We start from the raw sequence: 27,618 nt of genomic DNA on the forward strand, positions 1-27,618 counted from the left end.
CTCCTGCCCCTGCCACCCCCCTCCCATCCCCAAAAGGGGCACAGCGCGAGGGTCCCCCGCCGTATAACGGAGCTCCCGGCTCCCTGCAAGTCACTGCGGAGCCTTCCGGCGCCACGCGGCCACGCCCGACCCAGCGCGGGTGGGTGCCTGCAGCGCCGGGGGTGCAGTCGGCGAGAGATGCCCGGGAGAGACCCCGGCAGGAAGGAACGGGAGTACCGAACAGGGCCAGGAGCAAACTTCATTGATTGCAAAAACCTCTACAGCCACCCAGTAGCAGAACCCGACTCAGACAGGGAAAAAACAGGTATTGCCCGACACCCTGTTCCAGCAGTGACACGAGAGGTGATAACGGTTTGCAGAAGGGGGTCTCTTCACTGCCCAGCACCCACCTGCTTCTGCCCCCTCACTGCCACGCCCCCCTCCGAAGACCCCTTTCCCTCCACTAGCTCCTGAGAGCTGCGTTTGACTGTGCACCCCCTCCCTCCCCCCCAGACGAAACCAATGGAAGTTAAAATTATTTACACTTTTAGCCATTTAAAAACCCAATAAAATAAGATTGCATATGTCCTACTGGGGATGTGGGTATTAGCAGCAGCTACAGCTAGCTCGGTACTCTGCGTGCAAAACGAAAAGACAAACAGAAGACAGACCAAAATACTGCACCATTACTAGGAAGCGTTTGCTGGGGTTGGTGTTTCGATTGTGGCATAAGGCTTCTAGGAGCTGGCTCCTCCCCAGCTACAGGGCAGGGGCGTCTCCTGCTCAGCCAGCAAAGGCCGGGCTCTAGAAGGATGGAAAGGATTCGTTATTCCAGACACAGCACATTAACACTGACGCGTTTCCATCCCAGTCAACACAAACATCTAAAAACCCACTGCACGTTCACCATGTGAGTTTTTCCTTCTTTCCAGTGACGATGGAGGAAAAGGGGGTGCATGAAGAAGACCTACGACATAGATGCTGCTGTCATCACTGCCGCCTCCTCATCTTCTTGCTTTGGCAGCTCAGCAAGTGTGGGAGAAGGGGGGGCCGGAGCAGCTGGAGACTCTTGTGCCTCCTGCTCCTCTCCAAGCCCCAGCTCTACATCCATTTGCTCCAGCTCCCCCTGATCCAGTAGCTCAAAGTCATCTGCTTCCTCCTCGTCCTCTGGTGAAGCTGCTGTCTCTGTCTCCACCACGTCGCTCTCTGACAGCTGTGCTTGGAAACTCAGTTTCTCTTCGGGCTCGGTGGGGAGGAACTCAGAGAGGGAGGGTCCCTCGCTGGCCTCGGAGGACCGCAGCAGGGCGGAGAGGGTGTTCTGCACCGCCGTGGTAATGGCAGTGGTGACGATCTCCTCGCTCAGCGTGTCAATGCAGATGCCCAGGCCCGGGGCAGGGACAGTCTTTGGCTCTGCACTGTCTCCTGCCGCCTGCCCGCTCCCATTGAAGTGCGTATTTACAAAATGGAGAGGAGACGCCAGGCGAAGGATGGAGAGGTCAGAGTCCGCAGCCTCCTTCTCTGCCGAGTCCAGCTCACGGGCAGCATGGGCAAGCTCAGGACCTAGAGGCACACCAAACGCGTCTTCATCACTCTGCGGTCCCAGGTCTCTGGAATGATACTCTTCTACGGAGGGAAACTCTGCCAGGTCCTTGGAAAACGACTCCTCTGGCTCGCTGTGCAGGCTCTGCTGATCTAGGTCTGAAAGGCACCAGCATTAAGAAGCAGGTCCCCTCACCCTGACCCAGGGCACTGACCCCTCCCACCCACCTCCCCTCAGGTGACACACCACAGTTCACTTTTGGGCATCCTCCCAGCTCTCAGAGCGCAGCAGGAAGGATCTGTAGTTATTCCCTTCACCTAGTGGCACAACTCATGTGATGAGCGTCCCTTTTCTCATCCTGTTCTGCATACTCTGTGCTCAGAGAGGACTTACTTCTTCAGCTCACACTCTCTGCATCTGGAGCACCCCACTGAAACCCACAAGGTCAGGTAAATTTTGCACGTCACCTGCCTGTTCCTCCCCAGACACTCAAGTGACCACATCTGAGTGGTTACCTTCACCTCACCACTAACCAGCCTTTCTCTCAGCTTGACAGGGTGGGGTGTCCAACCTGTTTCACCCAGCATCATTTACGGGTGTATGACTATACTATACAATTATTTCTATGGGACTTTGTGGATGGCCTTGCTCCCTTGCTGGAGTCACAAGAGAGCATTGCCTCGTGGGTCAGTAATCAGAGGCAGATGTCCACTCAGGACCAACTCATGATCAGGCATGAAGCCAGGGCATGCTGCACTGCTGTTACAGCTTCCTCCTTTCAGTGCTCTTCCCCCGGAAAATACCTGGGTTCTCTCCCTGTTCTCCCGTTTGGACGACCAGTTGTTTTTGAAAAATACATCCAGGGTAAGGAAGGCAGCAAGGTGTCCCATCACGTACCTTCAGAAACGTCTGTCAGCTGTGGGGTGGTAGCCCTTGAGACAGAAAAGCCCCCACTCTCCAGAATGGAAGCCTCCTCATCAGACAGCTCAGAATCTGTTATTGACAGTGCCAGGGCAGTCTTCTTCACATCCACCTGCATGGGATGAAAGCAGAGGGACAAATGTCTGGGTGCCTGACTACCAGTGCTGCCTACCAGGCACTTCTGCACAAACCAGAGGTTCCAGGCAGAAGTCCTTGCTGGAGGGACAGTACGCTGCACAGGGACGCTATGAAAGCAGGAGCGGTCTGGGCAAAGTGCTCATCGCACTGCTGGGAAGGACAGTCTCAGCTCACTGGCTTTCCTGCAATAATTCACTGCCTGAAGCTTTGCCTGCTCTCAGTGAAGAACCTGGAAGAGCCAGAACAAGATGGGATCAGCCTGTGGGAGTCTCAGAAGGCTCTGATCCTTCTTCCTCTCCTGGGATCACCAAGGAGTGGAACAGCCCTTCCCTTTTGCATTCACACTGAGCCCAATGAAGCCTTCTACAGGCAGCAGCAGTTCAAGTATCCAAGTTACTTTGGAAGCTGAAGCTTCCAACTCACAGCCTAGCTACATGCCCAGAGCTCCTGTAAAGAGTAACACTTGGTTCATTTCTGTGGTGCACATATAGAAAGGTCACACCCAGTCTGACTCAGATCAGGGAACTGTGTACAAGACACTAGTGCTGCTCATCTCCCTTTCCCGGTGGTGGGGAGCCTCTGCACATAACACCAGCAGAGCTGATTTCTTTACAAGACACATTCTCTGAGCATCAAGTGTAACCATCAAAGTGATACCACAGGTCAGCAGGAGGATGGAGCACAGCTCACCCTGTCCTGCTACTGCATCATCAGCCCTGTGGCACTGAATTCTCAATACCCAGACTGGAGACAACAGCCTTCATCAAACAAATACCCTTCTTCCCTTGGGATTCTGCAAAGAAGTCTCTGGTTTCTGTGATGTTTGTTATCAATGCAGCTGTACCCAGACCACCCCTTGGCTCTCAAGATACCACAGACCAGACAGGAGGCACTGGTTCCTGCTCAACTCTTTGTGCTCTTACCACTGGGGAGAAGCCTGACAGCTCTGCCTCACTCTCACTCTCTGTTTCTGCCGTTGGCTCATCACCTGCTGCAGGCTCACTCTTCCCTTGTCGCTCTATGAGAAAAAGAACAAAGGCTTTACATGAGACTGAAGGAATTTTATGCCTTTATACAGGGGTCCTCAAACTACGGCCCCCCAGCGTCCTCAATCCGGCCCCCGGTATTTACAGAACACCCCCCCCCCCCCCCCCCCCCCGGGGGTTGCGGGGAGAAACCAAGCAGCCGCAGATGACTGCCTGCCACTTCATCCATGCACCGGTCCCCTGTTTAAAAAGTTTGAGGACCCCTGCCTTTATACGTCGTTTTTCCACTCCTACTACACTGTGAAACTGCACAGGTTTCCCAGAAGCCCAAGGCTCCCAGAGACAAGTGTAACCTGTTGCTTTCATTTGTTATTCCCAGGATCACCTGTCCAGTTTCTCTCCCCATAACCCTAAAGTTTCAGTCTGTTTTCCCCTGCTCTGCTGTAGCCTATCACCAGTGTTGGCAGCTGTGCTCTCCACTGTCCCTTTGCTAGGGCTCCGACCCAGGGAGTACGGCACCGGAAAAAGTTAAGAGAGAAGGTGGGTCCTTACTCTTCTTCTCATGCTTGTGGTGCAGCGTCTCTGCCTTCATACTGTAGTCCAATTTCATTAGGACGGGCTCCAAACGTGTGTACATCCTCTGGATCAGCTCGTGGTAGACCACCAGAGGCCAGAGCAGAATGCTGAGCACTGCGGACACAGGTGTGGGGAATGTGAGAGACAGACTGAGCACAACCCAGCCCAGCAAGAAAGTCTGCATCGAGGGAGGCGCAGCTGAATGGCATTTGCTCTCTCATCTGACTCTGTCTAAATCCTCATCCATGGCTAATCTTACTCATTCCAAAGCTGCTTGATTAACCAGGTTTTCCTCACAGATCTCTGTTAGGATACGGATTTATGTTAAGATAAAATACAAAGCCCTCCTCTTCAGCCACTGCATCACAGCCCCAACATGCAATAGAGGCCCTGAAATGAGGTTATTAAAACTAAAAATCAACAAAAACTTTTATAAGGGTAGCAGCATAGAGCTCATACAGAGATGCGCTAGCAGCCAACCACCTGAACAGAGTTAGCAGGGACTCACAATGCAGTGAAAAAGGTCTTATTTACTAAACATGCAGCTTGCTTAACACCTCTCGATATGGATTTTCCCACTCTAGGAACTGAGGGACTGCGGCTTTCTGCACCCCTGGAGCTCCCCGGCACGGCCGGGAGCGAGAGCTCCCCCTCCTGACTCCGGCGTTGTACTGCATTCATGCACTTAAAGCCAGAGACTGCCCGGAGCACACTACCCGTGTTAATTAATCATCTAGCGCAGATTCCCTCAAGAAAATCACAAATACGGTTCTACCAGTGTATCAACAGCACAGTTAGGTCACGTTTCAGCTTAAGTCAGACAGAAGAGCTGCTTATACTCACAAATGATGTAGGAGATCATTATGCCTGGAACATAGTGTCCAACTACAGCCAGAATCAGGCAGCCTGAACAGACACTCATGCAGAACTGAAGGAAGAGAGAGGAACAAAGAGAAGTGACAAGAGGCAGAGATACGTCTATGCAACCAGTGCAGGAAACCCAGTTAGAGCAAAATGAGGGACGCTCCTAATAAAGTCAGTACACCAGCTTTGCATTGAGTAACATTCAGATGCTGACAATCACAACTCAGACAGCTTGGTTGGGTTAAGCTGTTAGCATTAGAGGTTCAAGTGCAGGAAGACCAAGATAACCCAACACCCCAATAAAATGAATCAAAAGTTTACTGGACGCTTCTTTACGAAGTAAATTATGTTCCTTGAGGTTAGGATGGGATAATGCAAATTGCCATTTTAGAGTACATCTCTCCTGCAGAGCCCGGCATTTTAAGAGAAGCCTGTACTGTTCTGACAGAGACAGGAAGCTGTTGCAGAGTCACCAGATGCTGTGCCACTGCTATGCCATAAACCAGCTGGCAGAAGCATTAACAGAACCCACGCTCCCACCAGACCAGGACCTTCTGCCCCTGGAAAAAGTGGAAGTATAATGGTGCAGCCCTGATGGCTTGTCCTGCATTCTCCTGGGGAGGGAGAGAAGTGAGAACAGACACCCTGCAAGCCAGGGCACAGGTTCAGGCATCAACTAAATCCCACGATGAAGTTTCATTTGTAATGGAAAGGGTGTACAAAAGCAAGGGCCCTCTGAGGGCTTAGCTCCCAATGAACTCATGCTTTATGGGCATCTTTGTCCTGGTCTCCTGCTGCCTGTATTTGGGAGAGTGTTTTCACAGAGGAGGAGTAATCAGCAGTCATAGAAACCTTTTGGTACACTGGACCTCAGCAGCCCTGATACAAACCCAGTGGCTGGCCTGTCCTATTTTTTGTGATCCTAAGGCAACTCCTGTCTACAAACCCTTTCCAAACAACACACAGAGCCATCACAGCATGGTTAATCACAAGTTTCTATGCAATCAGAAACACTGCTGCATTTGGACTGGGCTAGCTAGGATCTTGGCTAGCAAAATAGGTAGGACCAGCTTAAAAATGGAGCCTGTGAAAGGGGCAGAGACTGCAGGCTCCCTTTTTTCTCCTCAGTCCCAATCTAAGAGCTTCCTTTGCATGCTAAAAAATAAAATTAAGCATAGCTAGCCATTCACAGAGGGCTAAAGTTCAACTCCAGCTTACAAATACTGGAAGCCAATTACTCTATTTACGCTTCCCATGGCACAGAGTTTGAAAGGAATCAACAGCAAATGTTAAATCGGGACAGCAATTGTAAAAAATAATGATTTTACATTCTTCCATCTCCTAGGCCACTAGTAATGGAAAGAAAAGCCCCTGCACAGAAGAGTAGGTATCTCCAGCTTACCTTGGCAGGATTTTGCCTCTTGTACTGTAGCAGTTCCTGCAGGTACAGCCTGAAGGTGACCCAGCTCTCTGCCAGACAGTGGCACAGCTCAGGGACACTGAGCAGGTGAGGTTGTGCCCCTGAAGTCACCCCCTCACTAGAGACAGACAAGAGCAAGAAGACAATCTTTGAACATGGTCTGTTTTGTTGTGGGAGGGAACAGCTGCAGTGGGAAGCAGGGATGCCTACCAAAGGCTTGACAATACTGACTGCATCTTCACCTGAACTACAGAAGCCACCTGGAGATACTTTTTTCCTTTAATCAGGAAGAGAGCCAAAAACCACCTGAACCAAGCAGCAGCAGCAGACACCATGCCACAGCATCCCTGTGCCACAGGCCCAAGATGCAAAGGAGTTTACTCAAAGCCACACAGACAGAAGAGCTGGAGGTGGAACTAGTTATGTGGCTTCCTCTGGCACCAAGTCTTGAGGTAGCCAGTGCGGGGCTCAGACCTATAACCACGGCCAAGCACAGAATGCAAGCTACGCCACCACAGACAGCACGTATGGCCTGCAAAAGTCAGTCTCAGGGATTTCCTTCTCTCTGGACGATTCTTAAAATAGTCCAGGACAGATCCAGGGAAGAAACCCAAGTTCCTAATGTCAGAACTACTTGAGCTTTATTGCTACTGAAAGAACACTAACTTTCCCCAGAGTCTCAAACTGTGGCTCCTGAGCTGATAAGCAGCTCCCAGTGCAGTAGAAACAGCTCCCAACATTTCACAGCAGGAGCCATGCAGTCTATCGACAACAGCAAAAAGGGCAGGTGAGATCACCACACTACATTAAGGCTTCCCCACTCTCCCCTCTCACCACGGAACACATCGGTGAGCTTACCTCTCCCCTCCTGGCTCCTCCGATGGCTGTGCTGTAGAGAGAACACAGCAGATTAGTCAGCCAAGTGAAAAACACAACCCGACATTTTTATCACTTGAACAGAGCAGAGCTGGAGATGTATCATCCTTAGCTAGGGATGCACCCTGGGGACCTTCTTCATGCTGTCACGCAAGCAGGAATCACTGGCTTGGAGTCTGAGCTGCTCAGGTGTCCTCATTTTGGCTGAGATGGAGTTAATTTTCTTCCTAGTAGCTGGTACCATGCTGTGTTTTTGATTTTTGTATGAGAATAATGTTGATAACACACTGATGCTTACTTTAAGTCCAGGACTTTTCAGCTTCCCAGGCTCTGCCAATGCGGAGGTGCCCAAGAAGCCAGGAAGCTCAGAGCACCCAGAGCACTGGTCTCAGAGTGCCCCAGCCCCAAACTTGCAACCTGTGTTGACAAGACATGGCAGGACACTCATATCTGACGTGCACCCTGCTGCTAGCACACGGGCTCTCTGCTGCAGCGATTGCACAACTTGCCCTGGCACCCCATGTGTGTGGGCAGTGCCATCCCTAGGGCAGCTGCCTAGCCCTTGTCATTCACAGAGGGCTGCCAGCGTGGTTTCTGAGCTGGGCAAAGCTTCAGCTCCCACCTCAGAGCTCAACGTGGCACCAGCAGGTCTGAGCTGCATTTCTCACCAACCAGCCCAGACCACAGTCCCTGTCAGGATGCTGTGTACAAATGCCAGAGATCTCCCTGCTGTCTCTATTGTCTCCCATGGAATTAAGTAACAAATAGCAGTCTTGTGTATAATTCTCTAATTTTAGGGCTCTTATGTCCCCTGACAGCCCTCTCTGCCATGCACAGATAAAACTACACTCCTAAGGTCCAGCAGTCTGGATAAGAGCAAGGGAAATTCTCCCATTCTTCTCTGCACCCAACCCAGTGATGGAACAGGCACTTCATGCAGTACTGAAGGGAGGAGCGGTGTTTCAGTGGCAGAAGCCACATGTGATTGTTCTCTGCCTTTAGATAGATAGAGGAAAAAAATCCCAAATATTTCTATGCCAACTGGAACTCATGAGCCTGGCTGCCCACAGATTTGGGTGTCCTGGCCAGCTGACTAGTGTCTGAGGATGTACAGGCCTCAATCAAAGCTCTTCCAGCCTTAATAAGCCTCTTGTGTCTAACAAGGCCCTGACCATGCTGTGAAGGCCCCTCTAGGGCTACCTTCCTCTACCAGTCAGCCTACTGTCCTAAAGGTGGTAGGGATGGATACATCTTTGATGTTGTCTAGCCAACAGCAAACTTGGTCCAAGAGGTTCTAAAAATCAGTAGGACCCTATCTCCCATACCGCATGTCACTGCATAAACAGGACTAAAATCCATGAAGAGTGTTTATGCTCTAAGTCCAGGCCAATTGTTAGAAATGGGTTGAAAAATGCAACATGAGCAAAAAGGGGGTTGAATCCTCCCTGGAGTCATCAGCCAGATGCAAAGCCCAAAAGCAGCAACAACTCCCCCAGGGATGCACAGAAGAGGCAAACATCCGTCACTGCCAACACCCAGTGAGACTTCAGCCTCCAGTTCAAGCTGCAGAAGAAAGCAACTGCTTGTAGCAGCCTTGCCACTGTTCTCCCAAGACACAGGATGTTTGGCCAACTATGTCAGACTCCTCCTACAGCTGCAGGCACTGCACCAGCCGCCCTGCACAGTGCAGCGGAGCGGGAGGCCATCCGCTCAGGGGAGGAGGCGATTCTTTGAGAGCATGACCCAGATTTCCAGTAATCAGGCCTGACAAGAGGAGTCAACTGCTCTCAGGCTGGGCTGCCCATCCGCTCCTCTGCCCATGACTGTTCAGCGCAGTGGCTGGGGCAGCTGGCAAGCACTGCTCACAAAGGGAGCTCGGCGTGCGGTGAGTATTTCGGACACAGCTCCACCCCCACAGAGTGGTTGCTTCTCTCACGCAACTGTCATTGCTGTATTTTGTTACTGTGCTCAGGAATCTAAAGCTGCTTAATCACAGCACACAAAAATCCAGCTATACCTCAAAAGCCTCATTATTACCTGCACTAAATCACCAAATAAATGACATTTGGCACTAGCCAGTCTGTGATGGCTGACCATACTGGTTGTACCAGCTACCAAATGAGGTGCTGGGATGCTTGCCATACTCTGCTGGAAAGATGTGCCTTAACACAGTAAGCAGGATGGCACACGAAACCCATTCTTCTCCAACTGCCCGCAGTAATCCAAGCCATCCAAAATATGCCAGCAGAGGGAGTGAAACAATTCTCACTTGCTTCTGAAGGTTTCAGAGATACTTTGGGGAGCTGCAGAACATTTCAGCAGGCTGCAGAGCGTTCACGTGATTTCAACTATCTGGCAAAACACGAGCTGTCTTTAAAATCAACAGTATCTTACTTCCTGTAGCACAGTAGTCTGCCTGCTGGCCATCCCAAAGCACTGGAGTCTTAAACCAGTTGGAGGAACAGCCCAACCACAAAAACCCTGAAGCATTTCCAACAGGACACATACACTCAATTAAGGCTTAACTCCAACCTGTGCTGCAATACTGTCTAGCATCAGTACAACTAAGCCAGCAAGCAGAACACCCACAGCTGGCCTCAGATCATCAATAACTGGCTGAAATCTTGCTGTCGGCATTTCACACTGGGCTGTGGATTGATACAAACCACTCAATATACACCAGACTCTTCTGGGAGACCAGTTCAGGTTACATGTTTGTACTGACAAATTATTGCTGATGGATTCCTCGGCTCTCACAGGTTTTCAATGCTTCCCCAAGAGGCTTTCTCCATCTGTGTGTAAACTAGCTAGAAAGCAGGGGCCCTTTTTAAGAAGTACTAGCATTCAATTGCAATGCAGCCTTTGCAAGAGCTCCTGCATACTACACTCTCCTACACTAACAAAAACACAGCTGACAATGCTACAGAAAACATCCCTACTTGATATCCATTTCAGGACAAAATGAAGGTGCTTCATAAGTCCTTAAACAATATTTAAGTGGAACTCCATGTAGAGGTGGTTACATATGGAGAAAATAACCTGCATGGGAGGTGAAAATATACAGTCTTTCCTGACAGGACCTGAAAAAGTTGTGAATCTCGCTGCTGTTAGTGTGTCCCTGATCACAGTGTATGAGTAACTGCAAAATACACACTGAGGTTTTAGCATTCCTTCAGAAGCGATGCTATAAGCAGTCACCTGAGACATACAGAACTGCCACAGGCTGAGGTTTGTGTATATACGTGCCGACTCTTGAAGGTGTGGTACTGACCTACTTCCAAAAGCTCCAGGAAAGACTTGCAGGAAGCACTGAGGAGGAAAGCCACAAAGCTGCAGCTCTGCTTCAGCAGGAAGCAAGAGGCACACAAGAACCCCAAAGCAGTGCCAGTTCAACCAGAGGCCCCTCAAGAATGCAGAGCACTGCTCCTACCTTGCAGAGGCTGAGGAAGCATGGTCAGCGGACCATACCGAAATCAGGGCTGTGGCCCAATCAAGCACATCAGAAAGGTGTCTCTGTCAGCACCAGAAAAGCAGCAAGGAGTGAAATATGGGGAAGAACACTGAGGAGCTGCTCAGTAGGATGTGCACTGACAACTTGCAGAGCTGATGACACTCATGAGCCTAAGCCCTGGTGTGTTTTTTGTTTGCTTTTATTTTTTATTCCTCACTGCTCTGCAACATATACATTGATTTCAGTATGGATTTCCTATTTCTTCTGTGATAACACAACTTTTACAGGCCTGGTACTTGCTGAAGCGATTCTACCTCCACCTGTCTCAATGACACCATTCTGTATTGGAGAGCAGACTTCTGCATTTCTGGACAAATTTCAAGTGAGATGTTTTGGGTTGGCTCTAAACTATTTCCTTACAAACCCAACGTGAATAAGCAGGAAATTAAATTGGCCAGTCCAGTTTAGCTGCCTCGTTACCTGAACCACACAAAGCAAACAGTTTCAAGACTACAGCTGAAACATATCTAATCTTATCAGGACTTCTGTGAAAGCACCCTTTAAGTCAGTACCTTTTAGGTCAAATAAAGGGCACCTTACAAACACACATATAGAGAGGCTTTCATTCAGAAACCCTCCCTAGAGTAGGGGGACAGGGGTGGAGGGCCCCCGAGCTGCCTTTGAACAGCAGCAGCAGATACAGTAGGCAGGTCTGGGTTCAGTCATTTAATAAACTCCAATGAAGGAGGCACTCAAAGCAGACAGCAGCCAATCCACGCCTATCACCATTACGAGCCTATCCCCCTTGTTGCTTTTGCGTCTAACGTTGGCAAAGACTCTTCAATAAATTGGAAAGATAAGCCAAGTGATCAGGCTCACCGATTAACTGGAGACCAGATGCTGTTCAGTACAGGTACAATACACTAACTGTCCCTGCTGTCAGACCTCATCATCCACTCTGCTACCCGCCACAAGGAGAAGTGGCTGTCTTCTGCTCTGCCACTTTCAGGGCACAAACCCACACTGTACTTAAACCAATACACTTCAATCCCCATTTCCTTCCCCCAGCTCCACTGGCCATATATGCTTAGACCTGGAATGATCTTTTCCGCATGACACTTACGGGAGAGGAAGAACACAGCAGAAACACTGCATAATCCCTGTTACCAGCTTCCCTGATAAGCTAGCTGGGCCCCCTTAGCCGCAGTCAAAATGAGCCACTCCCAGAACTTCTCAGCACCAGGAGCAATTCTCCCTATGCCCAGAGTATAAGGATATATCCCAATACTCTGACACAAATAGGTAAGAGGCAGCACCAGTACCAAAGCCTACAGTTATAGCAGACAGGACTTACATGACCTATGAAACAGCTGGGAAAGGACTGTCTGTGGTCATAGCCCAGCAGCTGATAACAACAGAACTGTGTCGCTAGCTACAGCGCTACTCATCACATACCTGAGAAATCAAAGAGGAACCTGGGCTTCCATCTCTCCAGCAAGAGGATGCCAAGAAGGGACATGCTGAGGAGAAAGAGAGGTCTCAGGGAGGTGGAGGAAAACAACCTAGAAATCAAACGAGAAATTGTTAGGCAGGAAAAAGGCAGCAAGTTACTGCTCTTGATGAGCAAACAGACATGGATCAGGGTACAGCAGAGCAGAAACATCCGACTGCTACCAGCCATTGCAGGAAGCTTTGTACTCTGCAGACACCCACCCCTGCCCACAGCAGATTCTCAGATGGTGCCTTTGCCCACCACCAGATAGCTGACTACCTGCCATCTCTCAGTGTTCTCCTCCCCTGCTCCTGAGCTCCTCCTTCGGTTGTAAAACAAGGCTAATGCTCCCTCATACGAGTACAAGTCTCTGCAAATTCTCAAGGTGGAGGCTGCAGATAACATAAATACAGATTTTGCTGTAGCAGAAGACTGGTTGAGAAGCAGCCTGTTTGCTGAAATCTTACATCCTATTTGTAATCACAAGGTCCAGCATTACCCACAGGTAGCACCAAAACACATCATGCATCTGCTTCTAGATGCCTGTTCTTTTATCAAAAACCTCTCCCCATTTCATCAGAGCCTAGCACTGAAACGATTTAGTTGCTCGCTTGACTCTATCATAAAACCTTTCATGTCTCTCATCAACACGCTGGCTTCAGCCAAACGCCAACTCACTCACCACTCCTCACATATAGTCACGCAATCGCACCGTCAAAGAGTTTATCTCCCCACTCCATACAGATTCAACAGCAAAAGTCCCAGGGTAGCACTTGTGCAACCAGCAGCTGTCTGCATTCCTCCTTTCCTCTAAGCAAGAGCATCAGCACTTCCCTCCAGCTCAGAGGAGCTGTTTTTATAAAGTTACTCCAGAAACAAATGCCTGGGAAACAGATTCACCTGCACCCCTCCAATGAACCTCCTTTCCAGAAAGGAAGAGCCGCTCTGCTATTTTCCTTGCTCCTCTTCAGTGACTATTTACAAATAACTAATCTCAAATGCACCAAACAATGATCAGAGCCAGACAGCATCTTGCTGTGCAGCACAGGGAAGGGCTGTGCTTTCAACGAAGCCACAGTCAGAGGTAGCAAGATCTGCCTCACCAGGCACCACAAAATGAGTGCTACACACTTTCCACGGGCTTACAGGACCCATACTGACCTAATCAACTGTTTTTATCCCTTCTCATAGGACAATATTGTAGTTTAACATGTCTGCTTTGGAAGAATTTCTTCCTATTCCACCTCACTTATGGATTGCAGTCCAAGGATGCTGGCGGAATGCTCCATGGGACCATAAATTCCTCCCTCTCTGTGATATTTAAATCTCCCTCTGCCGTCCCATATTCTGGGCGTGCTTTGTTCTCAACCTTTTTAAACACAGTCCCTTAGCTGTCATTGTCTACCCTCCCTGCCATCTCATGGCATGCCTCTTCCCCTCCCACAAACTTCAAAGCTCTGCTTTGAGACCTTTCCAGCTGGTAGAGTAGTCCAAAACCATTTACATACTGGGCTACCACATATGCCTCCGATAATCATATGGATGAGGGAGCAGGATGTCAGTGGCCTCTTCAGACTGACTTCAAAGGCTGTTTGGCCACATACTTTCCCCTTCTCTGACTTCAGAATCCGTTCCTTCCTATTTCATCTGCAAACAACATTTAACTCTTTCCCTGGCCAGTTTTGACCTTTTCTGCTGAGAAAGCCACTGGCTGAGAGTGCTTCTGCCAGTAAAACTGACGCACTGTTTATACAAACACACAGGATGTTTTTCATTCCCCTCCACAGCTGGGCTCTGCCACTCTCACTCCTGGTGCTGCTGCCCTGCCTGAGAGGCAGAGAGGGGAAGGCGCGGCAGAGGGCACATGCTCGTGCCCAAACGGAGCAGCCTCTGCCTTCACGCGAAAAAATTAACGAGAAGAGCTTAAATAAAACACCACACCGCAGCCTGCCGCCGCAGGAGGCTGTGGGGCTTACCGACCACGGTTCCGGGCTGAAGTCAACCGATAAAGCGTGCATGCAAAAATTACCCAGAAACGTGCCTGGGCGAGCCTCCAGCGGAGCCCAGCTGCGTTTTATTATCGCGGGGCAAATCCTGCCCGAGGTGCTGGCACCCTGTCCCCGCAGGGAGGGGCCTGCTTACGCCTGTCCGATGGGACAGCGCGGCTGCTCCCGGCCGGGCGCATCCCGCGGCGCTGGGCTGCGGTAGCTGCAGCCCCCAGCTCTGCCGCGGCACCGCTGGCCGCAGGCAGCCCAGTGGGGACGGCCACCGGCCCCGGCGGCCCGCGGGCGGCCCCCGCCGCGGGAGGGCCCGGCAGCCCCCGAGCGCCGCCCGCCCAACCTGCGCGGCCCCGGCCCGGCCCCGCGGCCTGCCCCTCCCCAGCTCACCAAAGGGCCCCGCCGAGCGCGGCGGCGGTCACCAGGCTGTGCAGCGGCCTCTCCCACACCAGCAGCCGCTGCGCCGCCGCCAGCGCCGCCTCCCAGCCCCGCAATCGCTGCCGCAGCGCCGCCGCCAACCGCGCCGCCGCCGCCGCCGCCGCCTCCTCCTCCTCCTCCTCGGTCGCTGCCGCCGCCGCTGCCTCCTCAGCCCGGCCGCTCGCCATGGCTGCGGGGGGGGGGGGGAGGGAGGGGCCGCTGTCACCGCCGGCGGGGGTGCGGCGAGCGCTGCACCGGCCCGGGCGGACGGCACCGCCTGAGGGGACCGGCGGCCGCTGGCGCCGCGCGCATGCGCACCCCGCCCGGCGGCGGGAGGGACCGGCCGCGCGTGCGCCCCGGGGAGCGCGAGGGGGGGCGCGCGGCGCAGGCGCGCGGCGGGCCACGCCCCCTGCACCGGAAGAGGAAGGCGGGCGGCAGCGCTTGGCCTGGCAGCGGCTTCGCGGCCTCCGCTCTGGTCACCGGGCCCGGCCTTGGCCCCGGAGGGGACCGGCATTGCGTCCTCCGAGAGGCTCCGGTACCCGTCGGGCGCCGGAGAGGGCCTGGTAGCCCCGGAGAGGATCCGGCTGCCCCAAGGGGAACCCGGCAGCCCCGCCCCGGGGGCGGGCGGGATGGAGCTGGACGGGCTGCTGCTGGACGAGGAGGGCACCTTCTCCCTCAGCGGATTCCAGGAGTTCACGGTGAGTCCCCCTGGTAGTGCCTGGTGTCCCCGGCCCAGCCTGTCCCCAGCTCTGCACCTCCGCAGGCCCCTGGGCCGTTTCCTTCTCGACCCCTGGCCCGGAAGAGCCCCGTGTGACCGCTCGCCCCTGGCGGAGTTCCTGGGGCCTCTGCCGGGCCCGGTGTTACCCCGAAGCCGCGCTGGGGTGGGGAGTGCGGTATGGGGAGCGCTTAGGGCGTTTCTCACGTTCCCACTGTCTGCCTGCAGTTCTTGCCCAGGCACCAGCAGCTGAGCGAGAGAGTGCGGAAGCGGCTCTATTATGGCTGGGAGAAAGACTGCAGCCTGGATAATCTCTCTAGCCCCGTGGCAGGTGGGTTGCTGAACGTGCCCAGATGGGAATGCTGAGTCAAGGGGGTTGGAAGTAGCCCAAGGCCTGAGACCAACAAGTTGCCTGCTCCATTGCCAGTGCCAAATCCCACTCCTGCCCAGCCTTCCTTGCGCCGCACAGCAGGCAGGATGCCAGAGCCTCATAGCTCCTGGTCTATGTTTTGTTACCCTGTCTGACTCACTGCTGCATTTTTGACACCTCATTGGTGTGCAGAGTCCTTTAGATGGCTTGCAAATTCCTTGAGAGTGAAGGCTGTGTCCCTGTCTCATACGAGAGGTGTCCTGAGCAATTTCTTGTGCTCTGCAAAGTACTGGGGAGTTCCTTTAACTTCTAACTGAGCACCAAGGGAACGAGTTCCTGCTGTGTGTCTGTCTGGATCACATCAGGGGTGTTTGGGGGAGCAGAAGGATGCAGCCATGTTTAGGCTGAGAAGCTGGTGCAGGTGAGGGTGGAAAGGAGTGATTGAAGGCAAGCAGTGGTTTACTGGAGGGCCTTCACAGTGCGGTCATGTTAGCATTTCCATTAGCTGTGTGCTGGGGAAATGGTCTGAAGTTGTCAAGAGGCTGTGTGTGACTTTACCTTTGCGAGAAGGGGGATGCTGGGCATGTGATGATGGAGCAAGACTGGGCAGGGCAGCCAGCTGCCAGGGCACTGCTAGTAGTCACGAGTTCTGACACAGGCAGTGTGAGGGAAGCATGTGGCTCATCTTTAGGGTTGGCATTGTGCCTGGATGCGGGATGGGGCTGTTCCGCAGGACACTACCAGTGTTGAAAGTTCAAAGGGCACATTCACGGAAGAGGACTCTGTTGAGGGCTATTAACTATAAAGACTTCCTTGCACCCAGGAAATGTCTCTGCTCCAGCAGCTGGGGGCAGGAGTGACACACAGACAATATATCTGCAGGATTATGGACTCTTACAGCCTTCTTTAGCCGGCTGTTATCAGCTGCTGTCAAAAAAACAGGACCTCAGACTATGGCATCTGTCTTGGTACAGCTGTGCCATTGCTACATGGTGAGTTTATGCCACTGCTCTTCAAAGGAGATGGTGGGGAATTGTGGGAAGAGTCTAGAGTAGCAGGAGGAGCTGGAAGAGGTCTTTGACATTGGGGGTTGTTGCAGGAAGCAGTATGGGGCTGGCTGAGGAAAGAGGTTGAAAAGTAAATTTGTTCCTTCTGGAAAGGAAGAACCATAACCACCCTCAGCATGCTGTGGCTGTGGGATGGGGATGATGATCAGCTGCTTTGGGCCCTCTAGGGCAGGGCATGCTGTCATGGGCTGGATTTGTGGGCTGAAGAATTAGGTTTCACATCGGGACAGAGGCTAGGGGCCCTTGTGTACTTCCCATCACTCAAATTGCTTCTGCCTCTGTGGTGGCACAAAGGTGGCCCAACAGCGGGGAAAGAGAGCATGAGCAGTGTGGGAGGCTGGGAAGTGCCAGCGGGTGGCTAGAGCTGTGTCTGCCTGTCTGTGGATCCTAGCAGTGATGTGGCTAGAACAACCTGGGGAGGTCGTTAAAGGAGCATGTTTCTGACCTTGGTGGCTGTTGTTGGGCAAATGATTCATTTGGGACTGCAGTTGTTCCCTTAGTTGCTGGAGAGTTGTGGAAAGAAGGCATGTGGAGAGAAGAGGTTGTGTGGTGATTCTTTCCCTGGGCACCGGAAACACAAGACTGCAGGGATGAGATCTGCTTTCTGTCAGCCAAGGGCTCGGCAGCAAAGTGGAGCCAGTTGCCTGTCAAAAACACTTGCCAAGCACCAGATTGTAGTGCTGTTTGGGATGCTCCCAGCTGGTCCTATTGCATTGAGAAGCGAGACGGGAGCTGCTGAAGCCATCTGCCAGCATCCGTCAGTCTCTGGCCTTTTCAGTGCTTGAATGCTGAGGCACATCTGTGAGCATGGGGGAAATGGGCTGAGATGAGCTGCAGTTATACTGTATTGCTTTTTCCATACTCTGTTAGTGCCTGTGGACTCCCGCTCACGTTAATACATTGTCCATCATCATCATCTCGGGAGCAGCAGGACTGTGTTGTGGGAGAGACTGAATCCGTGCTGATGAGCCCTAGAGGAGGAGGATGCTGGTTGGAGGGGAGCAAAGAACTGGGAAGACGTAGTGTTGACATCAGGTCCTAGAAAGGCTCTGAAAGGGCTGCCTGAGGTCCTGCGGGGTGAGGGGAGGGTGTTAGCCTTCCTGCAGCTGACCACGTAATTCCCCATGACGCAAACCTGCTAATCTGGATCTGGTACTGCCACTGAGCCTTGGACATTTGCATCCTATTCCTGCTTTGGTCTGGCTGTCCTGCCTATTTGTTTGTTCCTTCCTCATCACTGACTTCTGATAAGGCCTGTCCCACCTTTACAGTTTAATTTAAACTTGAGGGGCTGAGCAAACACCAAGACTCAGTGGTCTTGTGGAAAGAAGGGGAAGGGTGGGGGTGGACTGTGTCATGAGAGGCTAAACCCTTTTTGCTGCTTTCCTGTCCTAGATATTGCCGTGGAGTTGCTGCAGAAAGTGGCTCCCAGCCCTATCCGCAGACTCCAGAAGAAATACGTGTCCCGTGTATCTCGGTAAGAAGCAAAACCTGCTCCTTCATGTCCCGTGTCAGAACTGGGTGCTCTGGTCTCACCTATGACTCACTTCTGTTCCCTGGCCAGCACTTGCTTTGTGCTTAGGCCTGATTAGCGTCAAAGAGGAGCTGGGGGCAGGTGGCAAGGACAGCAGGCACAGTGGCTTCCTGAAACAGCAAGGCCCACTTCGAGTTGGTCCTGCTGTCTGGGATGCAGGAGTGCTCTTGTTATTGGGAGTCTGTACTGGATGGTTCTGCAGCTCACTGGGTAGCCGTGTCTGAACCCTGGGTCTGGTCTTGGCAGCTGAGCCTTTGCAGTGTGTCTGGCTGCAGGCAGGGCTGCTCAGTTTGGAGCTGGCTGCGCCTGGGAACAGGAGCCAGGGTTTTCTGCTCTCCACCCTGCATCCCCTGCACTTTCTCTGGCTGCAGCTCAGGACAGCTGGCATAGAGCTGGCGAGGCTGGGATATATCTAGCTGTCTATTTACTAAACCTCCCCACTGCCTACCTGGGGACGGAGCAGTCGAGTTGTGCCGCGGTGGCTGGGATGTTTGTAGCATGCAGATAACCTTTGGGTTGGTTCTTGCCCTGTCTCACAGGGAAGCTTGCATCTCACCCTGTTCCATGATGCTGGCGCTGGTTTACATTGAGAGACTCCGGCACCGGAACCCAGAATACCTCCAGCAGATCTCATCTTCAGACCTCTTTCTGATCTCCATGGTGAGTGGTGTGGTCTATGGGGTAACTGGGTTGGAGGGAGGCCTGGAGAAGTGCAGGGGGGACTGAGATCCTGTCTTTTGTGCTGCTTTTAGATGGTGGCTAGTAAGTACCTGTATGATGAGGGTGAGGAGGAGGAGGTGTTCAACGACGAGTGGGGAGCAGCAGGGAAGGTGGATGTCCAGACCATGAACACACTGGAGATGAACTTCCTAAGCGCCATTGTAAGTGGCACTGTCACTGCGGCAAACTATTTCACAGGGTGGGGGAAAGGAGGCCTTGAGGGGAGTCTGGATTTCTGTTTTTTCCCCCCATGAAGGAATAGGGAAGGATGTGTCTGGGTGCTGGGTGGCCTGTCCTGACTGCACTGACCTTTCACTTCTGTCCCCACAGGATTGGAGTCTCTACACAGATCCCCGGGAGCTGTTTGAAGTGCTGAGCTGGCTGGAAGGACGGTAGGTGTGTGGGGAAGGGGTGAGCATTTCATCCACCGTGCAGCCTTGGCGCTGCCCCTGCTCAGAGCTAACTCTGCTGCAGCAAAATAAAAGGTTAGGGTACCCATGAGCTTTTGCTAGGCTCTGCAGCTCCCTTCTACAGACCTTGAGCAGGGTCTTCTCCAGGCCTGCCTCGGCTCAAGCTTCTTTGATGGAGAAGGTCCATGCCACATCCACCATTCCCTCTTTTTTTTTTTTTTTTTTTTTTTTTTTTTTTTCCTGCAGTGTGGCAGAAAGGCAGGGCATGTGGCGTGGCTGGTTCACCTACACGGATCTGTGTGTCCTCATGGAGCAGTCCATGTGGCAGCATGTGCTGGGACAGTTCTACCAGCAAGTGGTGAAGGTAAGGGTATGGGATAGCAGTTCCTTGCAAGAACTTGGGACCCAGCAGGCCACGGATTTGGAGCAGGACCCTCTTTTCCACTGGGAGCAGCAGCTTGGTTTATTCCCTGTTGTAAAGGGAAGCTGTCAGAAGCCAGAAGATGCTGATTTGCAGCCATGCTGCCTGAGGCACTGCAGCCTGGTGCTGGGTTGGTCTGTGCCCTGTGCTGGACTGCAGTACCCACAAGTCATGGTGCAAGGTCGCAGTGGTGGCATGGAGGGAACTGTGTGCCGGCTGGGGATTTAAACAGGAACCGTTCAGTTTTAAGCTGGGGCACTTTGGTTTGTGGTATTTAGGCCCCGCTTTCAAGAGGCTGTGTGCCATCTGCTGTTAGCACTGTGGCTGTCTGCTCCCCGGCATCCAGCCCCGGCGCTGCTGGTGCCACTTGTCGTCATGGCTGCTGGGTCAGTGTGTGGCCATTCTGGGTCACAGCTGGCTGTGGGGTGCTGCTGGGGAGTCTGGGCTAACAGCTGATTTCTCTGCAGCTGGCCTGCCTCCTGGGTGTGGTGTACCTGACCGGCTTTGCTGCCATCTTCGCCTCTGTCACTGTGGTGCACCGGTCTGTGTGCGTGAGGAGCGTCAGCCCTGCAGGCCCCCGACCTGCGCTGTTCCCCGAGGAGGGCAGCTGCCAGCTGGATGCCCAGCCAGCCCCAGCTCCAGAGCAGCCCCAGCCTGAGCTGCCTGACATCGCCCTAGCCAGCAGCACCCATTGCCTGGGAGAGAATAAGACAACCGAGGAGCCTCGTTGTGGGGGTGTGACGGCAACTGCGCTTTACCTGTGGAGCAGTGTGATGACGGCTCTATCCTACCCGAAGGTGCCTGACAAGCACCTCCCACCCCAACACAGGAGCCCCCTGCAAGGCCACTTCCAGAGAGTACCCACTGCCTGTGAGAGATCTAACCGTACCGCCCCTGCTGCAGCCCCAGGCCAGCCTGGCCCCTTCGGACTTGCTGTGCTTCCAGCTTCTCCGGTGCTCCACTGCCATGCCTGCTCTGCTGGTGTGGGCCCCACGTGGGATGCAGCCCCCAACCGAAAGGACTGGCTGGACCCCCTGGGGCTGAGGCAGTGCTCCTTGCATACTGCCATGGATCTCAGTAGAATCAAGAGCTTCATTTTTCCCAGCTAGAAGCATGGGGCAGCAGCCCCTTGCCCCTTTCCTCCTAGTGTGACACAACTCACTTCTTGCACTTCTGGGACCCTGGTCCCTGGGGATGCACGGGGCTGGAGGCCCCTGCGTTAGTTCCAAACCAGCATTTTTGTCTCCTCCACCCAGGGCAGGGGTGTCCTTCACTTTGGGGGCTGCTGGGACAGGTTGGGGCAGAGTTGACTTGCTGTTGGGGTGCTGGGGTGGGAACCTACTAGCTGGAGGGTAGAAATGGGGTGCCCTTGGGCTGGGGTGCTAGGTCAGGAGGGTTGTTGTACCTCTTCCTACAGCAAGTGGGATGGCCCTTGGTGGTGCTGGGCAGAGGTAGGTGGTGTGTGGGATGTAGGATGCTGGGGCTGTGTGTGGAGGGGCTGGGGCGGTGACCCCAGTGCGGGGTGGGGTGCCTGGCTTGGGGAAGAGGAGGCTGAAGGAGCCAGGGAGCGAGCAGCCTGAGCTGGCTGGCCATAGCAGCAATTCCCCTTGGAGGCCAGGCCACTTCTTGGGAGGCGCAAGGGTCACAGCAGAAGGGGACCCTAACGTCGCTGTGCCCCCGGGAAAGGTGGTACCCCATTGGGCTTGGAGGTGGTAAAGTGTGGTTAAGGCTGAGCTTCCTTATCCTGCTTGTGTTGGGTGTTTTTAAACTGCGGTGCTGCGTGATCCCATCCCAAACCCCAGCTGTCAGCGGCTGTGAGCAAACCGTGCCTGACTGCTCCTTGGGTGGGGGAGAAAGTACCTTGTCTTGCTGACCAGCCCGGCTCATTGTGCCCCTTCTTTTTACTGTGGATTTTACACCTGTTTTTCACTCTTTTGTAGATGCAAATCTCTTCCAATAAAAGTAATTCTTGCTGTGCACCTGCCTGGTCCTGCTGAGTTGCTCCATGCTGGCAGCACGCATACTCCAGCGTGGAGCCCCATCAATGCAGCTTGTGCTTGCTCTCTGAGCTGGTGTGCAAAGCGGATCCTAGGTGCTGCAAGTGAGCTCAAGAGCACTGTAAGACCTGTCCTGCAGGGCTCAAGAGGGGCCAGGCTTTCTGGTGACAGGAGGGATATCAGGTCTGGTGCCTGGGGAAGGCAAGGGCAGTGGGAGTGAGGAGATTCCCCATCCTTGAGAATGTGGGGAATGCATGGTCTCCACCGCTCTTTGCTCTCCAAAGTCTTTCCAGTTAATGAGTGAGCCCCGAGTGGCAAGGGTTTGGCAGGGTCACTGTTGTGGTTGCTGGCACAGCCACCTCTGCCCTGTGACAAAAACAAGCATCCCCTGCCTGTGATCCCTTGGAGTCTTGCATCTTTGTCTAGTGGCAGGATTCAGTGCTTTCCTCCTAGGAGCATGGGGGACATGGTAGATCCCCATCAGAGACCCTCCTAGTGTGGGCACAAGACCCACAGAGGGGAATGGCAGGACCTGGGGGGAGCCTGTGCAGCTTTTAATGGGCTTCTTGGGGCCTGATGGTGAGGAAGGGCTGGACCAGGAGGGCAGTGGAATGCTGTGCTGGGAAGGAACAAGCATAGGCAGGAGGGCACACTGGAGCTGGAGGATGCTGCTGGTGAGGGTGCTCCGAGCTCCAACACCCAATACCCTGTGTACCACAAAAGGCGTGGGTGGAACCTGGGCAGCTGGTAGTGTAACAGTGTCCAGTCTCCTGGCCATGGGTGGCTGTCACCAGGCCCTTGTGGTGGCAGCCCAGGGTGACACTTGCATTCCTGGCCACAAGGGCAGGTTACTCACCAACTCAAGTTAATGGCTAACCCTGGGGCAGCTCCTGTAGAAGGTGGAAGTTCAGCCATGTGAGGGCTGTGAGGACCCCTGAGGGGTGTAGGAGCCTGCCCCACCCACTCTGTGCCACAAACTGGGAGAAGTGTGGGGAGGCAGCAGCATGAATGGGGGCCACTGTGGTGCACCTGGTGCCAGGAGCCCTGTGCTTGCATCCTGCTCCCTGCAGAAGATGTGCTTCTGGATGCTGAGCTGTTGCTTAGCCCTTCAGGTAAGGGGGGACCATGGTAAGCAGCCACAGAGATGGGGTGGTGGGGAGAGGGCCGAGATCCTTGCAGGTGGCAGGGTGGGGGCCGCATCCTGTCAGGCAAAGGACTCTGGCCATGGTGTGCTGGGAGGGGACTGTGCAGTGGTGGGCTCTGCCCAGGGGGGTATCAGTGAGCACGCATCCACTCAGGGAGGCCAGGCATGGGAGGGTTACAGCTCTGAGCGCCACAGGGAGTTGCAAACACCCTGTCTCTTCCCCGCACAGCACCTAGCCGTGCAGGCCTCCTTGCTCTGCATCTTCCACCTCCTCCTGCTGCCCACCCTGCCTGAGGAGCCATCCCACACCCAGGCCACCGGTGAACTGCTGGCACGCAGCCTCTTTGCCTGTGGCATCTCCACGGTGCTGCAGACCACCCTGGGGAGCCGGTGAGCAAGGGGGACGAAAGGGGTGCAGCTGTTGCCAGGAGGAGGGTGATGCTGCGGCAGGGCATGCCTCTGCCCCCTCTTAGGCTGTGGGAAGACAGGCTTTGCTGGAGGTGGGAAGGGGCAGGAGGGCAACCCCTTGCCCTGCATCTCTGCACAGCTGTCCCCTCCCTGCCATTACTGCTTCTCCTGTCTCATGCATTCCTCTAGCAAAACTGCTGTACTTTCCCTCTAGCTCCTCGCTGCCTTATTACAGCATCACATGCAGCTCCTCCAGACCAGCTGGTGCCTGTGCTGCCCACGCCCCACGCAGGGCCTGGGTGTGTGCTTTGGCAAAGCCCCTGACCTCTGTGCACATCCCATGTGGTTCTGCTTGGGATGTGCTAGGGTACATTTGGGACATGGGGTGACATCTGGCCACTTTGGGGTTCTCATCTCCTTCCTTTCCCACGCCTTGCTCCTCCTGCAGCCAGGGCTTTGGGAGCATCCCTGTCCCCTTTCCTCCCTAATGTGCCTTTGCTGTCCCTTCCCCAGGCTGCCACTGGTTCAAATCCCATCGTTCGAGTACCTGATCCCTGCCATAGTGCTGAGTTCCCACCTGTCCCTTGGTGCCACTGTGGACAGGAATGGTGAGTGCAGCCCTGGAGACTGCATCCCACAGGACCTGGGCCATGCTAGTGCTAGGGGAACAGCAGTGCTGAGGTGCATGGAGTAGGGATGGGGGGGTAGTAAGGGATCCCACCTGCTGGCCCCTCTGGTGATAGTGCACAGCACCCTACTTGCCCCTGAGCTCGCCTGCAACACATCTGGTCACCTCCCTAGGGTCAGTACGTAAGGGGACAGGGATGCTGGCACACTGGCCCTTCTCCAGCTAGCAGCCTCTGTGCTGCATGCTCTTGGACTCAGCTCCAGGAGCCCAGCATCCATCCGTGTGCATCATATCCTTCCAAAATTCCCTTCCAGGCACAGCCATGGTCAGCATGTGCCCTACACCACACTGCACTGTTGCAGGGGGCCGAGCTGCCTCGCTGCAAGAGGTGAGTGCTCCTGAGCTGGGGGTCCCTGTCCTCCTGCTCCACCAGAATCCTTGTTGCCACCTGCATCCCTGCACACCTAGTCCCTTTTCCAGCCCTCCTGGGGATTGCCGTGAATGTGGGGACACGTCTCCATTGCAAAGGCAATGAGGATTGTGGTGAATGTGAGTGCATGTGTTCCCCTGAGCTTGGGCGTGAGTGCAGCACAGGGAACAAGTGATGCTACTGGGGTGGTAGGAGTGTGGCCAAGGGAAGGTGTTGGGTTGATCTCCATGGGTCCCATTCTTTCCTCCTGCAGGTCTCTGGAGCCGTGCTGGTCTCTGGGCTGGTTCAGCTGGTGCTGGGAGTGTCCGGTGTGTGCGGGTGGGCAGCCCAGCACTGTGGGCCCATGGTCCTGGCCCCCAGCCTCTCCATCATTGGGCTGTCTGCATACAAGGAGGCTGCTTTTTTCTGCTCCACTAACTGGGGGGTAGCACTGCTGTACGTGACCCCAGGGGCCACACCGGTGTGCAGCCCCTGGGGCTTCCCTGTGTCATGGGGATAGGAATGGGGCACAGTATGCATTTAGGGCCCTATTGCCGTGATGTTGTATGGTGACCTGTGCTCCCTTTCCCAGGTTCATGGTCCTTGCTGTTACCTTCTCCCAGCACGTGGGATCCTGTCGCCTGCCCTTCTGTGCCTGGCCCCAGGCTTGGGGGGTCTGCATGGGGCTGTCTGTCCCCACCCTTCGCATGTTCTCGGTACCATGGGTTGTCTGCCCCTCTCCCTCTGCTGAGCCCAGGCTTTTCTTTGAGTCTGGCTCTTTGGTGTGGGGTTAGGTGGGACCTGGTGGCCATGGAACAGAGCTGGGTGCTGGGAGCAAAGACAGGGGTGAGAAGTCCTGGTGCAGCTCCCAGGGCTCCATGGGCACTGCTGAGGGATTGCGAGGGGACCTGTGCTTGAGAGTGCTGGAGCACCAGAGCCTGGGATGCTCACTGCAGGGGTAAAGGGGGATGTGGCACAGCCTTTTGAAAGAGGTGACGGGACAAGGACCCGTCCGGTCTGGGGCACAGCAGACGGGGCGCTGGCCAGGGCATGTGGGGAGGAGGGTCCCCTGCTGAGGGTTCCCTTGCTGCCTTGCAGGTACTGCTTCCATTTGCTGGTGTCGGCACCCTCTGTGCCATCCTCAGCCACCTCCACATCCCCTGGGAATCACTGGACCTGGACATGGCACAGCTGTCCTGGGCTAACAGCACCTTTCATGCCCCTTGGGTCCGCATCCCCTATGCAGGTGGGGGACGGCAGGGCTGGGTCAACCATCCACCTTCTGCCAGGGCCTCTATCATCTGTCCCTTCTCTCTCTGCTGCAGGTGAGTGGGGGTGGCCACTGCTCACCCCTCGGGCATTGGCAGTGGGCATCGCCATGGCCATCAGCTGCAGCGTGAACTCAGTGGGCTGCTACGTGCTGTGCGGGAGGCTGCTGCGAGCTCCCCAGCTGCCCCCCTATGCCTGCAACCGGGGGCTCTGCACAGAAGGGCTGGGCAGCCTCTTGGCAGGGCTGCTGGGCACCCCGGGAGGCACGGCTGCCAGCATCGCCAACGCCTGTGCCACTGGCCTCACACAGGTATGCCCAGGGTGGGGGAGGAAGGTTGGCAGGGGATGAGGAGGCAATGGAACAGGAGGTGTGGGGGACCTGCAGTACCCAGGCTGTCACTGAGCCAGCACTGGGAAAGGCAGGTCTGTATGGCAGAATGGGGGGGACAGAGTAGAGGGTGATGCTCCCCACTCTTGCTTTCCTGTCCTTCTTTCTGCCAGGCTGGATCTCGCCTCTCAGTGCAAGTAAGCGCACTGGTGTGCGTGGTGCTGGGCATGTCCCCGAGGCTGGCAGGGCTTCTCACCCGCATCCCACTGGCTGTTCATGGTGGGTACCGGGTCCTTCACCCACACTGTGGTGCCCACAGCCTGCCTGGCTCTGCCTGACTCCTGCCCCTCACAGGAGGGGTGCTTTGTGTCACCTACGCCGTGGCTGTGGGTATGGGCATCTCCTACTTCCAGTATGTGGACATTGACTCAGGAAGGAACATCTTCATCGTCGGTTTCACCATGTTCATGGCGCTGCTGGTGCCGCGGTGGTTCAGTGCAGCTCCGGCTCACCTGGCCACAGGTAGTGGGGACATTCCCCAGGCAAGGCAAAGGCTCGGGCTCAGTGGCATGGTGACCACGCATCTCTGATGTCCTGGGAGGCTGGGTTAGCTCACAGCAGTGGGCAGTTCCCTCTCCAACCCCTGGATCTGTCATGGCAGCTCTGGCCTCTTCCCTGCCACTGAGCTGGGATGTCCTGAGTGATTCTGGCACTGTCTCTGCAGGCTGGGTGCCCCTGGACCTCCTCTTCCTCTCCCTGCTCATGGTGCCTGTCTTCTTAACTGGCTTCTTGTCATTTTTCCTGGAGAACACTGTCTCAGGTGAGGGGGTGCTCTAGGTGCTCTGCCTACATGAGCTCCTGCTCTGAGGGCTGCATCTGGCTATGGGACTGTCCCCAAACTGCCAGCTCTGCCTCCAGGCAGTTCTGCTGAGAGTCCCGGGGTTGGTGTGGGCTGGGAGGGTGCAGCTGGAGGAAGGGGCTTGCGTCTCGCTGCCCATTGCCCTGCTTGCAGGAACCCTGGAGGAGCGAGGGCTGCTCTCAGAGCTGGTGCTGTGGAAAGCCAGGACAGGCAGTTGCCACTCCAATGGAGAGAGAGGAGAAGCCAGCCAGGCATATGGGCTCCCTGCTGGGCTGAAGAGGCTGCTGCCATCTTCCTGCAAAGCCTTCCCCTGCTGCTTCCTCTGCCTAGGGAGTGAGGAAGAGGAGGAGAAGGAGGAAGAAGAGGAGGGCAGCCGTGCCACAGAGGTGGGCACTGCTGCCCCAGGAGAAGGGACACACCTGCTCCCCAAACCTGGCTCAGGGGAGCCGCAGCTGGCCAGGAGGCTGAGTGAGATGGAGATGCCTGCATGGCACACCATGGCTTGACCCCATGGCATGGTGACACCTCATGGGGCAATGGGGCTGTGCCCCCAAGGCAGCTTGCAAGCCACTTTGTTCCTTGTTTCTGAAGCCCACGTGGACTGGAGGGACCTGTGCTTCCACGCTCCCAGCACAAATCCCATTTCCCTGCTTGGGAGCAAGCTATAAAAACTTTCAACCAA

At 54.6% G+C, this 27,618-nt stretch overlaps 3 protein-coding genes across 7 annotated transcripts; 2 read left to right on the forward strand and 1 right to left on the reverse strand.

Moving 5' to 3' along the window:
- Positions 1-213: 213 nt before the first annotated feature.
- Positions 214-14,845, reverse strand: RETREG2 (reticulophagy regulator family member 2). Its single transcript, XM_056348321.1, has 9 exons — positions 14,631-14,845; positions 12,207-12,313; positions 7,283-7,313; positions 6,407-6,542; positions 4,984-5,068; positions 4,117-4,254; positions 3,502-3,596; positions 2,417-2,552; positions 214-1,677 (listed from the first exon to the last, which is right to left on the reverse strand). Exons 1-9 carry the CDS (start codon positions 14,843-14,845, stop codon positions 947-949), a joined length of 1,674 nt encoding a protein of 557 aa, XP_056204296.1. The 3' UTR covers positions 214-946.
- Positions 14,846-14,967: 122 nt separating this feature from the next.
- CNPPD1 (cyclin Pas1/PHO80 domain containing 1) lies at positions 14,968-21,873 on the forward strand. 2 transcript variants are annotated; one of them, XM_056348323.1, is made up of 8 exons: positions 15,142-15,355; positions 15,601-15,703; positions 18,205-18,286; positions 18,883-19,003; positions 19,096-19,224; positions 19,394-19,455; positions 19,720-19,837; positions 20,362-21,873. In XM_056348323.1, exons 1-8 carry the CDS (start codon positions 15,287-15,289, stop codon positions 21,001-21,003), a joined length of 1,326 nt encoding a protein of 441 aa, XP_056204298.1. In that variant the 5' UTR covers positions 15,142-15,286; the 3' UTR covers positions 21,004-21,873. The 2 variants fall into 2 exon arrangements, with proteins under 2 accessions (XP_056204297.1, XP_056204298.1); XM_056348322.1 differs by lacking the exon at positions 15,601-15,703 and having other exon boundaries at positions 14,968-15,355.
- A 148-nt stretch (positions 21,874-22,021) lies between these two features.
- SLC23A3 (solute carrier family 23 member 3) lies at positions 22,022-27,618 on the forward strand. Of its 4 annotated transcripts, XM_056348317.1 has the most exons (12): positions 22,022-23,003; positions 23,265-23,425; positions 23,957-24,051; positions 24,386-24,459; positions 24,755-24,936; positions 25,073-25,196; positions 25,579-25,726; positions 25,806-26,059; positions 26,251-26,356; positions 26,432-26,599; positions 26,802-26,897; positions 27,090-27,618. In XM_056348317.1, the coding sequence occupies exons 1-12, from the start codon at positions 22,896-22,898 to the stop codon at positions 27,440-27,442; spliced, it is 1,869 nt and encodes a 622-aa protein (XP_056204292.1). In that variant the 5' UTR covers positions 22,022-22,895; the 3' UTR covers positions 27,443-27,618. The 4 variants fall into 4 exon arrangements, with proteins under 4 accessions (XP_056204292.1, XP_056204293.1, XP_056204294.1 ...); XM_056348318.1 differs by lacking the exon at positions 26,432-26,599; XM_056348319.1 differs by lacking the exon at positions 23,265-23,425 and having other exon boundaries at positions 22,922-23,003.

The sequence above is a fragment of the Falco biarmicus genome, chromosome 8 (assembly GCF_023638135.1).
Source record: "Falco biarmicus isolate bFalBia1 chromosome 8, bFalBia1.pri, whole genome shotgun sequence".
Classification (NCBI taxonomy): domain Eukaryota; kingdom Metazoa; phylum Chordata; class Aves; order Falconiformes; family Falconidae; genus Falco; species Falco biarmicus.

What these genes read in the sequence shown, in the direction of transcription:
- SLC23A3 (XM_056348317.1), top strand. Translation starts at nt 22,896, where the DNA reads ATGAATGGGGGCCACTGTGGTGCACCTGGTGCCAGGAGCCCTGTGCTT. An exon ending in GAGCTGCCTCGCTGCAAGAG is followed by an intron (nt 24,460 to 24,754) that starts GTGAGTGCTCCT and finishes TTCCTCCTGCAG; the next exon opens with GTCTCTGGAGCCGTGCTGGT. An exon ending in CCTGGAGAACACTGTCTCAG is followed by an intron (nt 26,898 to 27,089) that starts GTGAGGGGGTGC and finishes CCCTGCTTGCAG; the next exon opens with GAACCCTGGAGGAGCGAGGG.
- CNPPD1 (XM_056348322.1), top strand. Translation starts at nt 14,968, where the DNA reads ATGCGCACCCCGCCCGGCGGCGGGAGGGACCGGCCGCGCGTGCGCCCC. An exon ending in TACGTGTCCCGTGTATCTCG is followed by an intron (nt 18,287 to 18,882) that starts GTAAGAAGCAAA and finishes CCTGTCTCACAG; the next exon opens with GGAAGCTTGCATCTCACCCT. An exon ending in CTGAGCTGGCTGGAAGGACG is followed by an intron (nt 19,456 to 19,719) that starts GTAGGTGTGTGG and finishes TTTTTCCTGCAG; the next exon opens with TGTGGCAGAAAGGCAGGGCA.
- RETREG2 (XM_056348321.1), bottom strand. Translation starts at nt 14,845, where the DNA reads ATGGCGAGCGGCCGGGCTGAGGAGGCAGCGGCGGCGGCAGCGACCGAG. An exon ending in GAGGAGCCAGGAGGGGAGAG is followed by an intron (nt 6,543 to 7,282) that starts GTAAGCTCACCG and finishes GTCTGTCTCTAG; the next exon opens with TGAGGGGGTGACTTCAGGGG. An exon ending in AGAGGCAAAATCCTGCCAAG is followed by an intron (nt 5,069 to 6,406) that starts GTAAGCTGGAGA and finishes CTCTTCCTTCAG; the next exon opens with TTCTGCATGAGTGTCTGTTC.